General features: G+C 35.8%; 4 protein-coding genes across 12 annotated transcripts in view; 1 reads left to right on the top strand and 3 right to left on the bottom strand.

Moving 5' to 3' along the window:
* The window catches only part of LOC138933534 (limbic system-associated membrane protein), a 34,338-nt gene extending 32,672 nt beyond the window's left edge, over positions 1 to 1,666 (bottom strand). Inside the window, exons 1-3 of the mRNA XM_070296319.1 lie at positions 1,100 to 1,666; positions 730 to 874; positions 16 to 140 (exon numbers count right to left, since the gene is read on the bottom strand). The gene's annotated coding sequence lies outside the window, so the exon portion shown is untranslated. The remainder of the gene's footprint in view (positions 1 to 15; positions 141 to 729; positions 875 to 1,099) is intronic.
* On the top strand, positions 742 to 4,405 carry LOC138933536 (uncharacterized). Of its 2 annotated transcripts, none has more exons than XM_070296331.1 (5): positions 742 to 1,422; positions 1,505 to 1,615; positions 1,751 to 1,840; positions 1,913 to 2,014; positions 2,119 to 4,405. In XM_070296331.1, exons 1-5 carry the CDS (start codon positions 1,179 to 1,181, stop codon positions 2,313 to 2,315), a joined length of 744 nt encoding a protein of 247 aa, XP_070152432.1. In that variant the 5' UTR covers positions 742 to 1,178; the 3' UTR covers positions 2,316 to 4,405. The 2 variants fall into 2 exon arrangements, with proteins under 2 accessions (XP_070152432.1, XP_070152430.1); XM_070296329.1 differs by having other exon boundaries at positions 742 to 927; positions 1,072 to 1,422; positions 1,751 to 2,014; positions 2,119 to 4,404.
* A 112-nt stretch (positions 4,406 to 4,517) lies between these two features.
* On the bottom strand, positions 4,518 to 6,894 carry LOC138933607 (radial spoke head 1 homolog). Its single transcript, XM_070296428.1, has 5 exons — positions 6,832 to 6,894; positions 6,469 to 6,688; positions 5,968 to 6,194; positions 5,254 to 5,391; positions 4,518 to 4,652 (listed from the first exon to the last, which is right to left on the bottom strand). Exons 1-5 carry the CDS (start codon positions 6,892 to 6,894, stop codon positions 4,518 to 4,520), a joined length of 783 nt encoding a protein of 260 aa, XP_070152529.1.
* A 1-nt stretch (position 6,895) lies between these two features.
* Positions 6,896 to 15,711, bottom strand: LOC138933535 (RNA-binding protein 42). 8 transcript variants are annotated; one of them, XM_070296325.1, is made up of 9 exons: positions 15,453 to 15,650; positions 14,982 to 15,223; positions 14,532 to 14,906; positions 14,247 to 14,441; positions 12,287 to 12,510; positions 12,067 to 12,211; positions 8,635 to 8,941; positions 8,183 to 8,527; positions 7,509 to 7,595 (listed from the first exon to the last, which is right to left on the bottom strand). In XM_070296325.1, the coding sequence occupies exons 1-5, from the start codon at positions 15,491 to 15,493 to the stop codon at positions 12,491 to 12,493; spliced, it is 873 nt and encodes a 290-aa protein (XP_070152426.1). In that variant the 5' UTR covers positions 15,494 to 15,650; the 3' UTR covers positions 7,509 to 7,595; positions 8,183 to 8,527; positions 8,635 to 8,941; positions 12,067 to 12,211; positions 12,287 to 12,490. The 8 variants fall into 8 exon arrangements, with proteins under 8 accessions (XP_070152424.1, XP_070152423.1, XP_070152422.1 ...); XM_070296326.1 differs by having other exon boundaries at positions 8,644 to 8,941; XM_070296323.1 differs by lacking the exons at positions 8,183 to 8,527; positions 8,635 to 8,941; positions 12,067 to 12,211; positions 12,287 to 12,510 and adding exons at positions 6,896 to 7,220; positions 15,657 to 15,711 and having other exon boundaries at positions 7,300 to 7,595; positions 15,453 to 15,548.
* Positions 15,712 to 15,768: the final 57 nt, after the last annotated feature.

Here is a 15,768-nt window from a genome sequence, read left to right as displayed (position 1 = left end):
TTTGCATGCACTTACGATCGTAGTATCTCTTGTACGAAATATTGGACGTTGATTTTATATTCCTTTACTTTTCCATCGATTGTGTTTCCGTTATCGATATAATAATTGGAAAAATCTAGTTCAATCGTAAAAACTATACGCTAGAACAAATAAAAATTTAAATTGCGTTATAAAATTACGGTATATTTTTTTTTGGAGATGAAATTGAAAAGGAATTACGATCTATTAATCTATATATATATATATATAATTAGATTACAATTTGAAATTTGAATAGATTAAAACACACGACAGATAGGACAATGTAATAACCGAATATAAGAGAAGAATTTCCGTCAAAATTCATAATCTCGCGGTTTTGTATCCATATACGAAAAAACTTGCAGCAACATTCAAGCATATATAAAGAAAGCGACAAGGTAAGCTATATATTTATTTAGTATCTTTTTTTGCTTTTTATTTTAAAGATATTTTTGACGGGTTTTGACGATTAATCTTATAACTTTCATGAATAATTAAAATATGAATGAGAATTTTTTAAGATATTTTTTTTTTCTTTTCTTTCAATGATTACGCTAAAGACGAATTGATTTAAAATTAACATGATCGTTTTTCGTGTGATTTGTCTGATAAGTGTTCGTATATTTCTCGAGTCAAGGTGAATATATTTTAGGTATTTGCGGACGTGCATTGTATGCAAAATTAATTAAATACATATGTAATACATACCATACGGACGTGTACTGCGCGACGAGAATATCTATTCTAATCGAAACCTTCGTAATAAGCGATTCGGAGACGATCCGTATCCGTGATCCGTCCAGAGTGGCTGCGCGTGTCCAATTGCTTCCGACGCCGACGCCGACGCCACCATCTGAAATAAGGAAGGAAACGTGAAGAGCACAACAACATTAACGCGTTCGAAACGTGTGTATCTAAAATTCTCGTCATTTATCGGTTGAAGCGACGTAAATGTGCGAGACAGAAATTTTCGCGAGTAAAACAACGGAGTTCCTCGCATTCCGAGCGTACTTCTCTCTCGCGCGAGAAAGTATATTTGGATTTTTATAGGTTATAACACAGACGCCAATGAATTTACCAATGTAAACTGACGTAAAGACAGATAACGAGAGCGGATTCTCGTGTCTTCTCGGTGAGTCCTTGAAACGGCGAGCCTTATGTATTGGAATAGAACGACGACCGGTGCCGTACGAGAGGAAATGCCGTTAAGCTCGATAAGTCACGTCGCGAGTACGCCAACGGTGGAGAGTGTCAATCCTGGTACAAGCGCGCAAATCACATCGACCTGCTGCACTCCACCGCCGTCTTACCACAATATCAATTTGCCTCTTGGACATCCCTCCACATTGACCAACGAACGCGGCGCGCCACCCTCGTACGAGGAAGCGATAGATCCAAATGGTATCGTCTCCGATGTCTCTGTTAATTGTCATTATTTTGCATCTCGTTGCTTGTTTGTAAACCGGAGGGGTTTCTCTTTCAGCACCACCGCCGTCTTACGATTCCTTGTTTGGCCGTATGAGAGAAGCTCGTAAAATATCCAAAGGCATATTCGACTTTTTGAAAAATATCGTTTTTCTACTCTTGGGTACAAGTAAGTAACGCTTCAATCAAATCGTTTATCAAATCAGTATAGACATATATAGACGGGAGCACTCTTTAGAAGAATATTTCACAAGTTATATAATATTGATTATATGTATTATACGAATGAATTGATATTTTCCAGTTGGATGTACCATCATTCTTGGAGTAACAATAGTAGTACCAATTTGCATGATGGTGATCGGTGGACTGTATCTTTACGACTGTCCACAGGGTGAATACATTCCCGTATACTTGTTAGTAGGCGGTGGATTTGGAGTATTTAAACAATTGTTAACTTTGTCAGCTAGAGTACGACAACGTCAAGAGGAAAGAGACGAAGAAAGAATCAGACAATCGCCTACACAGACTTTGATCAATTGTTTTATGCTCGGATGGTTCATTATTGGTATACTGCATTATTGACTTTTAATTGTAGCTTGTTATTAGATTCGCTAAATTGATTGTATTGGTTATTCGCGAGAACATTTGATGAATTGATTTCTTTTATAGGTTCTATGTGGGTATATAAGGAATACGAACCAAATTATGACCCAGCATTGGGAAAGTATTGCAACAAGACATTGTACTTATTTGCCTTTTGGCTGATTACGTCGGTCTACATATGCCTGGGTGTTATAACGGCTGGCCTGTGCAGTATTTCCGTAGCGAGCATCGCGTTTCAGAGACCACCGCCAGACTTGATGTGAGATCTCAATGTGGCTTGATCATTTCGTATACATCTACGAAATGACACATCTAGGATCTTCCATATTTAACATATACGATCGTATTTATCGATCATGAAGAAAAAATCCGTTACGGATACAAAGTATGGTTTTCCATCTCTCATGGAAACACCGTTCCTCCCCGATCCCCGATCCCCGATTCCCAATCCCCAATCGATAAATACGAAAAGAGAAAAGGTGCTCATTCTTTTAAAGATATTGGATATTATTAATAGCTTCAAAGAGTTTAAATATGGGTAGCTCCGATTTGTGTGTATATAAATACGGATATATACACGTTGAAAGCAGAAGAGAAATCTCATTTTTGGGAGCAAAGCGACGAAAAGTCACATTCGCTGAGGATGGCGCAACATCGTCCACAGAGTTGCTTCGCAAAGGGCGCAAAAATTTCGTCCATCTTTTACGTACCTGAGATGCTTAAACGACTATTTCGAAAGAAATCGTTGGCACGTTAAACGCACATAAAATACTCTCGCGTGCAAATGCGCGCGCACGGTACGCATTTTAAACAAGAAATCGTTCAAATGATTATTCATGACTAAACGCGACTATTCCCGTAATTACTCAATTTTCGTCGCGTCATTCTATGAAAGAATCGGAGAAAATAATACGATACATCGAAGTCAGTTGTCTCTCGTTCTTAATAGCCTCTCGACGAAGGAATGAAGGGGAAGCGAGAGAAAGCAAAGTAAAGCTTCGACCGGCTGTGTGTACATTTCGCGTATTACTCGCGAATTTTTTTATCTTGTGCCAAGTGGACGTGGAGTCGCAGACCAAAGTATTTTGTTATCACAAAGTGTTGTTCGCGTCAGTGCGCACTACGGTTTATAATTAAATTCGTTATAAACTCGTCCAGTTAGTGCAAACTCGCGGCGACTCGCATTACGCTTATACAGCGGCGCTTTGGTACGACGGTCTAACATAATTTTACGATAAATAAATGTTAGTCATCGCACATCGTTCTCTCGATATATTTCTTATCTATGTTAAGCACTTTACGGACTTGACTACATATAGCGTACATACTTCGCTTGCTCGTAACTTATTGTTAAAAGACTGCGAACTTGCGCGTGACAATTTCTATATATTTATTCTGCCCTCTCTCCTCCGTCCTTTTATGCCTCTAATCTCCATTGGACCTTTACGTCTCGATATGATTGCACGATTCGTTTCTCTATAAAAAAAAGTAAGTCGCACAACATGCGATCAAAAAAGTACGATATACATATCTTTTTTGTTCGAAATGTCTCTTATAAAAACTATAAAAAAATAGTATTCGTCAGTATTGTTTGCGCTTGCTATTTTTTCGGAAAAAAAAAATCAGCACGTTCCATCGCGTCGTGCAATACATAACGTAATGTTGACATGGTGAATTTTTGTGATTCATTAAACAATTACCAAGGTGTATTATGAATATTATAATACATACTTATATACATATACATAATATTACCGTTTCTTTCACTTTATGACTTTATCAATTTTCCGACTGAAATTTAGTCTTCCTCCCTCAGTCCTTACGTTTGTAAACGTAATTATTCTGAGTATAAAATATAAACATAGGATGTAGACATAAACGTACGAATAGCATATGGACCTAGGCATGAAATATAATTGTGTCTGCGACACATCCTTTACATTACAATTACAAACAGACTTGCGCGCGCAACGAACAACAATAACCGAGCTTGTGCTTTTACAATTTCGCGTAAACATTTTAAAAAGATATGTATATAATTCGATCGTGTGCATTAATTACCGCACTCTGACTAACAAATTCGACACTTTGCACTAACAAATTGTAAATAACGTACGACATGTAGAACTCTATCGATCGAGCGAACATCGTATCTCTCTTGCGCATATATTACAACTATTACAAATATTATACCGAGATTATATGATTTCCACCAGTGTAATAGTATTCCTACGTTTTGCGTGGCAAGAACGTATGCACACACACACACAAACACATATATTCGTTGTTATAATTTCTTAAATAAAGCGCTTAAAATCACGCACTTGCTTTTTTTATTTCATTTTGCATAATATGTATGGACATAGTTATATCAATTAATGTTATTTGATAACGATGCGAAGAATATGGTAATAATGCATAGTAACTCAATTGATTATCGGCTCATAGTCCGCAATTTCAAACATTTAAGGACTGTCGATGCGAAACGACGCTTCCTCCTGATAATATTCTTCATGATCTCCTTCCGCATAATCTAAGTCCTGCTCAATCTTTGGCCAAATATCATCCTCGCTTTTATCAATCAAAGATTCCGTTGACGCCTATGTGAACAACGATATCATATCACAAGATATAAGTTTTATATATATATTTGACATTAGGTTTTATTCGAGCGTCGTAACCGGAAACCGGTGATGTATATCACAGCAATGAAAAGTGACATAAACACAGAAAAGAAAGACAGCTACCTCCGGATATCGTAATTCTATTAATGATTGACGGAAGTCTGGTGATACGCTGGAAATAGCGACCGGATACTCCTCTAGTACTCTTTCGCGCGCGCGTTTGGGACAAAGTACGATCGATTAAAATTCATTTTAATCCGGAAGAATCGTTTCCGTTTCCGATATGACGCAAACACGGTGGCATTAAGAAAATCCTTACCGAGAAGAGGTGACCGAATACAGAGCGCGAATTACCATTTCGCGCTTTCCAATATTAATTCACGTTTCGATATCATCTCGAACGAGACAAATTCATCTATGTATCATGCTCCGAAATTCTAAAATTCTCTTTTTTTCTCGTCGCAAATTTTATCGATTTGGAGAAACGTCGCGCTCAATACGCGTTAAAACGACTCATTTAAATATACGATATACTTGAAACGATTTGAATCCTCAATCAAAGACTAACGCGACTTACTTCTTCTTGCAAAGGTACTGCTTCTGGTGGCAATAACTCCGGATTGTAAGGTGTGATGCAACGGGCACGCCATATCGGCAGGATGCCCCTTGGGGAGAACGGTTCTTCTATCATTGCTGCCTTGTCCCCGTCGCCTTTCTGTATCGTTATAATATAATAAGTTTGTTAAAGAACAATGATAGTTTTCTTATTATGTTTGCTGAGAAAACTTTGCCATGGTAGCTTCTGTATCTATTTTGCAGATTACGGAAAAAAATTTATTCCGTAATAATGATAATATTTATAATAACAAGCAATATATATATATAAAATAAAAACAAATTTTCCAGCGACGAAGAATGACATCTCGCTTAAATACGCATTCAGTCCGCATTTGATTTAGATAAGATGAAAAATTTCACCTCCACAATTTTATCCCTATACATCCAAGCCTGGTCATCATATGCAGGATCTTTCGTATGTACGTAATGACCGTGTTGCATGCACAAATTTTCGAAAGTGAAGCAACCGCGTCCGTATGGCTACAATCAATGTGCGGTAACGTTTCTCTTTAGTTCACTTGATGCTTTTTCGGATGAATGTATCTTTTACACTTAGGTCTTATTTAACGAAACAATCGCATTCTACTCGCGAGATTCGTAAATATACAACGCGTCAATTTCGATACATAGTGCGAAGATTTTTTTCTATTTTTATTTCGTATATTTCATGTACCAAATTCGACTTCCAAAAACCGTGGAAACGATGACGCTCGTAAACGAGTTGCCCAGGTCCTTGCATGTAATCGTCCACCCACGTGCCCATAAATTTCGTTTCTATATTAGCGTATAAGTATGTTCCCATACCGTGGCGAAGATTTTTCTTCCACGAGCCTTCGTAGATGTCATTATTCGCATAATAATAAACGCCGAAGCCGTGTCTCGCGTCGCGTTTCCATTCCCCTACAAATTAACATTCCTGTATAATTTTTACTTGTAATAGAAAATCGTATTTATTAATAATAAAGCGCTCGACTCGCTGAAGCTGACGTGTCATCGGATCTTGGAGAATCTTATGGATTTGTCGCGATTCGTACGCGTTTCTTTTCTAGATTTCTGACGTGCGATATAAAAATAATTGTATGGATATATACATGTGGAGACGCACGTATATCGCGACATGCCTGACTTCCTCAAGTCTGATTCGGATCCTATTTTTGTACATTCTTGCGCGTACCTTCGTATCGCGTTCCGTCAGGGTACCAAAAGATCCCTTGACCATATTTGCATCCGTGTCTCCAATCGCCGTTATATCGGGCACCGTTTTTGAACACATAGACACCTTTACCGTATCTAAGTCCGTCGCGATACTGGCCGACGTACAGATCGCCGTTTGGCAGTAAAGCCTTCCCGTTACCGTGTCTCTCGCCATTCTCATTTCTCTCACCTTCGTATACCTGCGATTATTCTCGTAGAAATATCGTTACGCGCGAATGGCACGTTTTGACATATCGAACAAATCAGCGTATTACGCGACGCTAATACAACCTTTTTTTTCTAGTCGATATAACGATTCTATTTGATAAATTTCTCCCATTACCCCGATTGGCTCAATCTCAGTCTCTCCATGTTCGTCCGGATGCCGGTCTGACAATTCTTCCATTCTACGCGTATATATTGCTTTGTCACTCACTCTCGCGTAAACTTGGCGTAATCCTAAATCAGTCTAAATCTCGATCTTTACATCCTAATCGATCTGCCGATTGTTCTTTTTTATTGGCATAATGTATATGTATGTAGTACGTACAATATATATATATATATATATATATATATATATATATATATATATATATATATATATATGCAGAAAAAATTCGGTATTTGATACGGCAATGTTATCTCGCACGTTGCATCATGTTCATCCGTAACGTGAATGACGGCAGCAAATCTTCATTGTAAATCGTCTATTTTGTAGAGGAAAATACCCTGTAACGATTCCTACACAATAATATCAAGAAATAAGATATAACAGAATTTGTAATTATGCGAGTTTATTGACATATACTTTTGCGAAATGGCTGATGATGAAACTTGTAAATATCATCCTCGTAATTGTATTCACGATGACTCTCATACTTGTTCTCTTGTGCAATCAAGAGTTATCAATGATTATCAATAACAAAGATATCGATAAACAATTTAATAATGAGTATTTGATCTCGTTTATCTCTCTCTTTCATCGGCCAGTAAGCAGACCAATTAACGCTTGCTTCTCCTTCTCTTTTTTCCGTACACTTTCCAGATTCCTCTGTTTCCAAGAGCTCTTTCGAAGTTTAATCGGACGCGATCCTACGTATCGTCCTGAAACAAATAATATGATTAGTCGATTATTCTGAAATTTCTTCAATAAATAATTTCGCTGTCCTCTCGCCGTCATATATCGAGAATCCAATCCTAATCTACCACGATCTGTTAAAAAAACATACATTGCGATTGTGCCTGTGTTATCATAAACATTCACATTTTAGCTAAATCAGAATCAGGAATATAGAGTCTATTACGTCATATACAAATCCAATATCTGACAAGTGAGAGAACTTATTGTTAGCTCGTGATCGCTACATACGATACTGAAGCTTTACAACAATGATAATGTAATATTAGTAACAGAAAGCTAAGCTTATCGGCTTTCAGGCGGCAACAGGTGACAGACGACATCACGTTTTCTCACGTCGTTTTCTTATCCGCCTAATATGAATATATGTACTCCGGAAAGAAGGAAACGAATAGGGGGAATCGATCCGTCCATTCGCGGATTATATTGTATATGCGCGTCATTCATTCCTTCTCAAATTCCCATTCACAATTTCGAATTTTCTACAATGAGTATCTTTCTTGGAAATGTCAACGAGAGAGGACATCGATATCCATAAAATTTAAGAACGTACAATTTAAATAACTGGTCAAGGATTCGTATAATTAAAATTCAAAATGCGAGTTGCAATTCTTTCTTTTCTTCTTGCGATTCGTCTCGTGCCTGATAAAAATTTCGATGATGGATAATAAAAATGTAGTATAAATATAGTAGGCGAAACGGGGGATCTCACGTTGTAATCATACAAACTTATTCGTTTCATAGCATTCACTCGCATTCACTCACGAATGAACTTTCCTTATATTTTTCCTTCCTTCGGACGTCGTTACAATGTGTTACAGCTCGACGATTATAAAGAAAGACCCGACGAAATTTTCGATGGTGCACAAAAAACTTGAAAGCATTATAGAGTTGCGATCTAAAAACAGAAATTTCCGCCGTCATCGATCTCATCGCACAAAGTACACTATACATAATATATATACCATACATGGTATTTTATGCTACACGCGGTATCTAACATACTTTGTGCACCTTTCGTATTTTGTATCCTCGAAGAACGTTCAAAAACTAAACGTTATAAAATCAATAGTAACGAAAAAGGAAGCCGGCTTGTGCGTAACCCGATGCAGTTGCATCGAAATCCCGAGAGCGCGAGATAGTATTTGCGGGGCCAAAAATATCCATTCGAATAGCCGGGCATCAATGAGAAATTCCGCCAAAGAGAACGCATTACGTCGAAGGGGCTCATGACCTCGGTCCTCTCATTCTGCTTCTCTCTTTCGATCTCGATCGCCCACGCGTCGAACTCTTTATCACTTTCTTGCAGCTTCTACACGGAGAAAATTTTACAGTACAAATTACATTTCAAAAAGGGAAAACATATATTTCCTTTTATATATTTTAAAGCTAGGAATATGATGACATTAGAATATTTATTATTATAAATATTACGCATATATTTATAAATATTATATATATTTATAAATATTACGCATTTGTTTTATTGTTTGTTAACGATTATGCAACTAAATATTTGATATAAATAATTACAATACTTTTTTATAAAATATAATACGTATATAATACATATTATTAAATAAAAATATCGCGCGCGCGTCATTTCTTTTATAGTATGTATGTTACTATGTTTCACGATTACAAAAATTATATTGTCATTTTTATTATAATATTTTCTCCGTGTAAATAATGCGAAACAAAGTCATTCTATCACGTTTTAAATTACTAAACCGCTCACAGGATGCAAATATTACAATAAATATTGTAATAAAATTTTATTATTACTTTCTCGTTTTACACGCATTTTTGCAAAAGTTGCATGCCGCACGTGTCACAAACATCGCATTTGCCGCACGACCGTATCGCATCTCAATTCGAAAATATAAAAGAGATATCCTATTTCATTATCGTTTTTGAAATGTTATTTTTTGTTACTAATTTTACTCTAGCTATAATGTTAATATTAAAAGATTATGGAAAAGTATTCGTGTGCTCTTCAATATGGGAACATAGAAAACGTTTAAACATCATTCAAGTAGAAATTATTCCAGATAAAATCATCGTAATCGAGAGGAGAACATGGATCAGCTGTGTAAGTTTGATCAGCGTAATGCGAGGTTGCACTTGCGAGCCATCGATTAGTCTCTGGTTCAGCAAGTACCTCAAGCAACCACGAATCACATATCCATTCTATCATTCATCATATCCAGAATTTCTCTTCTCGTATATATTATTATTATATGTATATATGCGTGAGTATTATATACATATACACGCGATATCCTCAACCTGGCATCGCGTTCACTCGCTCGTTCGTTCAAACTACTTGTTGCGTCTACTCGGTTTCGCGATATACCCCTAGTAACTAAATACGAATCTCTCACTCCTCTCTCTTTCTCTCTACTTTTATATGTTTTTATTTTTTAGTATAAATAATATAAAATTTTTCTCTCTTCTCTCTATTATTTTATATATGAAATATTTTAAATATATATAATATTTTCTAGGATATTTTCAAATAAAAGAGAGAGACCTCGATTCTTTTGACATTATATGACAGGGGAACGCATTCCACGTTGCGCGATAAATCCTTCCACAAAATCCCACGTACACGTTCGTGACTACGAAATTTCGACAAATTTTCATGCGTATCTTCATCACCGTATGAGTCACCGATCTTTCAAGCGCGCGCGAATATTTTATTATCGTACATTACATCGAAAATTGAGGGTATATCTTGACAAATGACTATAAATAACACAATTTTACAACATTCCTTGCATACTCTCGTTTTGGATCTTCGAGTCTGAAATATTCGAATGATAGTGCATAATCCGAATAAATTGTATACACTTTGTATCACGTTTTTGTATTACATCGTTGCAAATTTGATTATCAGCTGATTATCTTTAATGGAACACAATATTGAAATATATCTCATATTTTTACTTCTTTTTTCACGCATCGGAATTTTTTCGTATCGCGAAGAATAAATGTATCACTATAATACTACATAAAACCAAATTTTTGCTGTATTATAATTTCTTAAATATGTGTCATTATCTGCATTGTAATTATTGTAAGATATTCACGAGAGCTATTTGAAAATTTCAAGTTGTTCTTTCAGAAATATCACTCGAAATAACATCTAGAAATTTAGATGATGTACACTTGTGTAAATTACACAAGATATATAATATCTAAAAGATCTACTGACTCGTTCTAATTCGTTCCGTCTGCGCGAGGAATCTGTCTGAAATGAAAAAGAAAAGAAAAGGAAAATTCTAATAATAGTTACTATTCTGATAATGGTTACTATTCTGATAATGATTACTATTGATAGTGATTGATGATGATGATAACGATAGTGAGGATGATAATAAGCAAACAAAAAAAAAATAAAAAATAAAAAAGTGCTCAACTCGCGCGACCCACCGCGAGATTTTCGATTGGTTGTCGCAAAAAGGGGGTGGGGTGTTACGAGAATTCGTACTAGGAGGGTAGGGGTTGTTGAATGAGTAGCGGAACGCTCGGCTTTCCCTCGCACTTGGTCGCATCTACCCCAACAGTTAACCGGGAACCGGGTGTATAATCAGTATAATCAGTCCGTCCCGAATTCATTCCGAGAGTGTACGCGGAGGAAGTGGACGCGAAAATCGAACGAACGAACGAACGATCCACGTATCCCGAAAAGGTACTTTTTTCTATTCTTCCTATTCTTCGGTTACCTAAAAAACCAAGTATAAAATAAATTACAAGGAATTTTTCGCGAAACGCTATCTCATCGTTCAGGTACCAATCCCCGATATATATTTATTTTTCCGCGGATGTCTTTTGAATTTTACGTGCCTTTATCATCTAATCACAAATTATAAAATTCTCACGATGACTCTCAAATGCGTCTGTTCGAATCATATAATATATATTAGCGAGAAAGAGTGATTCTTCTGTTGTCGCTACAATTACAATTGCTTTCACCATAATCACAATCTTAAAAAAAATTTTGCCAAAATATTTTGATATATGTATAGAGATGTGTTAATATACCATAGCGCGATAATTATATATAAAATACAGATGCGAATGTGTATCATTACGTGATAAAGTATCACAAGTATCCAAGCATGTTTCATCGGTTTGATTTAATATTTTCGTATGCCTTCGCTCAGATTTATTTGCTATAAAATTAGTAAGAATAAAATAATTTCGCGTAGACAATCAACATTTTTCACGCCACATTGTGCTAATATACAAAAATGAAGACAAAAATATATGAAAGATAAATACGAACACAAACCATAAAAATAATTATAAACGTAATAAACAAATTAAAATATTTAAAAATATAGAGTGACATCGCGACGAATGAAAAAGAAACACCGTAATTTAATGACACATCGCGTATACTTTCACTCTCATAAAAATGTCATCGGGCACCTATGAAACCGGATGTTTCGCGACGCTTTCCCGTCCTCTTTCGCTTAGACGTAACATTGAAAAGTAACATCTTTCTTCTCTATCACAAGTTGCCGTCACGTCGTGTGTCGCACGCGAGTATGCGTGTGTACGTTTTAGCGTGGCGCTAAAATTAGGAACAACATTATATAAATAGTATCATCCGTTGCAGAAATTTCTCGGCAGGACGTAAACAGCATACTTTTCTGTCGACAAAGTCATCATTGTGAAATGATTAATCGAATTGAGCCTCTTCATTCTCTCATGGTGTATCACAAACACGATATGAAAAAAACTTCCTTACACGTTCCTTGACATTACTTTCATCGTAAATGCCACTTTGAAAAGAATTCGAATGCTAAAATTATGCCAACATTCCCGGGGACGTTTCTTCGCGATGTTTGTCTCATCCATCTTTCAATAAAACTGGAAACAAAATATCACAGAAAGCGAACGGCCTACAATGAATTATCTATTTTAAAAGTGGGCTAAAAAAAGTACAACTTTTAGAAATAGATGTATAAACAGATTGTGTAGTGGTTTATTTTAGTGAAATTTTCTTTCACTCTTGCATATGCTATTTATTTATATTTTATATTATAAGTGTCTTATATTACATCTTTTTTATTTTCAAATTAAATCAATCATACGCGGAGAATATGTTTGTTGAATTTTCGCATAATCAGCTATATAAATTTATCTGTATTTTATTTTATTTTTTTAGGCAAAGGCGAGCGCAAACAAACGCAACTTTTCGTTAGCGCAGCGATATTACGACGATAATTGGAAATTGATTATACGACACGCTCAAGTGTCGCGAATACGAAATAATATCTAATCAAGAATGAAGATAATTTCTAGATTGCTTCTAATATTTATATTAAATATATTGTGTACAATGACTGGTTACGCAGCGCCATTATTAGATGCAAAGAACATTTGGGGCCAAAATGTTTTTGCACCTGTAATAAAGACAGCGTGTTCCTCCGATGGACAATGCTGGGGATGGTTACCGAAATCAGAAACATATGACAGCACTGTCATTGTATCCGAACAAGATAGCGATATCTCAAGGTGTGTACACATACGTACATAATTTTTTTTTTCTTTCTCTCGTCAAATCGTATTTTGCGTACTTTACGCACATACTTTTTATGATTAATTAATTGATTAAAATAACTGTGTGTCATATATTTTTAATAATCAATAATATTTTTATATGTCAAATGTCTTTTCGTATTTAGCAGATTGCAATCTCGGCGTCACATTACAAACCCGGTATCTGAAATTATGTTAAGATCGTGGAAAGATAGCATGTCGGAAGAGGCAGGGCGAGAAGTTCGAGCGCCCTTGCCAATTAATAAACAGATACCGACTAAAATCATGAAGAAAGATGTATTTATGTCTCGTGGTTGGGGCGCCGGTGGCATGCCATTTTCCGTTTTGTATATGAATCCACGATCAAATCATGCAGTTACAACATCGAGTAAGCATTAACGCGGAAAGACATCTTTTAGTTTATTTTATTATAAAATAACGAAAAATATAAAATATAATTTTTTCACAACAGCATCTCAACGACAAGAGTCCGGTATGACGACTGAAAGTTCGACGCCATTTGTAGAGCATCCTAATTCGCGCATCGCTCCACGAAACGGCCAATCTACTGTACAACCGAGAAGACAATATTGGACCATACCACAGCTTTTTATATCATATGGTTGGGGTCCATTCGGGAAATAGAAACGAATAATGATGATATGTTCAATATTAAAGTATTATCTTGACGAAAAAGAGAGAAGAGAGAGATAAAGTAAAAAGAGAGAGAGAGAGAGAAAGAGAAAAAGAAAGACGCACTTTGCGATATATTTAAAAAATGTGCAAACAAGTAACTCCTTCATGCAATTACCAATATTTTGTTATAACTAATCAATTCGTTTTAATACCTGAGATTGTAATTTTTAGATTTCTCTTTATACAGTATTTTCTTTGGTATATCATCTCGCGTAATAAATTTGTATTTTTAAATTCTAAATACATTGCATTCACGTTAAGCGAGCGATAACATTTGAAAGTTATATGAAAATATCTATAACTAAAAAAAATTTTGTGTCCAACACAAGCAGTCTATATAAAAAAAAAAAAAAAAATGCTTGACTTACCATTCATTTCCTTCATTGCCTTAATGAAATCTTGTGGATCTTTAAAAGACACAAATCCAAAACCTTTGGTTTTATTTGTCCGTTTATCTCTGACTACCTTTGCTTTTTGAAAACTAGGATATTTTCCAAATACTCTCACCAACATTTCATCAGTGACATCGTTTCCTAAATCCCCACAAAATATTCTGAAATCATCTGCAATACGGACATTGTTAGAACACAATTTTCTAAAGAAAAGTAGTAAGTAGTTTTTTTTAGGTAGACATATTTGTGTTTATTATTAACCTTCGTCCCATTCTAGCAAAGAAGGATCTTCCCACGTTTGACCACCAGCTGTTCTTATAATCTTCTTATTTTTCTTTCCTTTACCCTTTGGATGACTCTCCTCCGCACTAGCATTAGCCATAATGGAACTTGCTTTTCCTTGACTAATAGCTAATTCAGCAGCTGTGCTAACACCCTTTACTTTTGGTTTCTTTTTACCCTCATCTTCAGGTATTTTTGTGTTAATAATTTGTTCAATAATTTCAGGATGGATCATTGGCGTTGATGTAGAATCGTATGTTTTTGGTGTTGCGCTTAGACATGGATCGACCATATTTGATATATATGGATTACTTATTTGTGCAGGTGAGGAATATGTTGTAATGGGAATTGTACCTGTAATAATTGTTGTTGTATACTATTATAAAACAATTCTATCACATTATTCCTGGATATGTATATAATTCTTACCTTGTCGCGCTACTTGTTGAGGAATTAACATTGGAGGAGGTGGAGGAGGAGGTGGAGGTGGTGGCGGTGGAGGAAATCCGATCATTGGAGGAAATGCCAATGTCGCTGCTGCAGCTGCCGCAACCACAGGTGTGGGAAGTTCATGTTGCTCCAATTGTCTAGCGACTTGACTATATGTATTTGCCCCAATCACTGGTCGTACAATTGGTGTTACAAGCTGTCCCCCGATTTCAGCTTCAAATCTATTCCATTTACATTTAAAGAATTTATCAAGTAAAATATGAAAAAAGCATATCACATGTTGTAATTTATGATTATACCGAATTAGCACATAAGCAGACATGGGCAGAATAAAGAAACTAAGAAGAAATGAATAAAATTTAGATGAACTCGCATAATATCTTACAATCGCGAAAAAAAAACAGATTTAGAAGATAATACAACTTAATTCGAAATTAAGTCGCGTCATACCTGTTCATCTCATCTTCCATTTGCCGAAGTTTGTCGTCCATATTTGTAAGCTCCGTTGTTCACAAAACGCTTATACAAATCCTAGCTTCTATCTATCTAACGCAAATTTGCGATAATTTCGATAAATTAATACTTTCTTAATGAAACGATTGTAACAATAATAACTTTGATGTTACTTGGAATCGCTTAACCTAACACACTCACCTACCAAACACCCACGACCCGCGCAGCACTAACGGCTGACTAACGCGCAACTGTGCGCATTGGCTATCGCGCATCCCATGCGCAGGCAATATTGTAGATGGGCTTCCTTCTT

Source organism: Polyergus mexicanus, unplaced genomic scaffold (assembly GCF_030449975.1).
Source record: "Polyergus mexicanus isolate NDT 795.1 unplaced genomic scaffold, iyPolMexi1.0 SCAF_5, whole genome shotgun sequence".
In the NCBI taxonomy this organism is placed as follows: Eukaryota; Metazoa; Arthropoda; class Insecta; order Hymenoptera; family Formicidae; genus Polyergus; species Polyergus mexicanus.
The sequence above is the reverse complement of the archived record's forward strand: the minus strand, read 5'-3'. Positions and strand labels throughout refer to the sequence as shown.

Excerpts from the sequence above, each read along its gene's own strand:
- LOC138933536 (XM_070296329.1), top strand. The coding sequence starts at position 1,179 with ATGTATTGGAATAGAACGACGACCGGTGCCGTACGAGAGGAAATGCCG. Across the intron at positions 1,616-1,750 it reads TTTTCTACTCTTGGGTACAA|TTGGATGTACCATCATTCTT; the intron begins GTAAGTAACGCT and ends GATATTTTCCAG. Across the intron at positions 2,015-2,118 it reads GCTCGGATGGTTCATTATTG|GTTCTATGTGGGTATATAAG; the intron begins GTATACTGCATT and ends TTTCTTTTATAG.
- LOC138933535 (XM_070296323.1), bottom strand. The coding sequence starts at position 15,493 with ATGGACGACAAACTTCGGCAAATGGAAGATGAGATGAACAG. Across the intron at positions 14,442-14,531 it reads TTTGCTAGAATGGGACGAAG|ATGATTTCAGAATATTTTGT; the intron begins GTTAATAATAAA and ends TCCGTATTGCAG. Across the intron at positions 7,596-14,246 it reads GGCAATGAAGGAAATGAATG|GACGATACGTAGGATCGCGT; the intron begins GTAAGTCAAGCA and ends TATTTGTTTCAG.
- LOC138933607 (XM_070296428.1), bottom strand. The coding sequence starts at position 6,894 with ATGGAAGAATTGTCAGACCGGCATCCGGACGAACATGGAGAGACTGAG. Across the intron at positions 5,392-5,967 it reads GTTTTTGGAAGTCGAATTTG|AAAGGCGACGGGGACAAGGC; the intron begins GTACATGAAATA and ends ATAACGATACAG. Across the intron at positions 4,653-5,253 it reads CAGTACCTTTGCAAGAAGAA|GCGTCAACGGAATCTTTGAT; the intron begins GTAAGTCGCGTT and ends TTGTTCACATAG.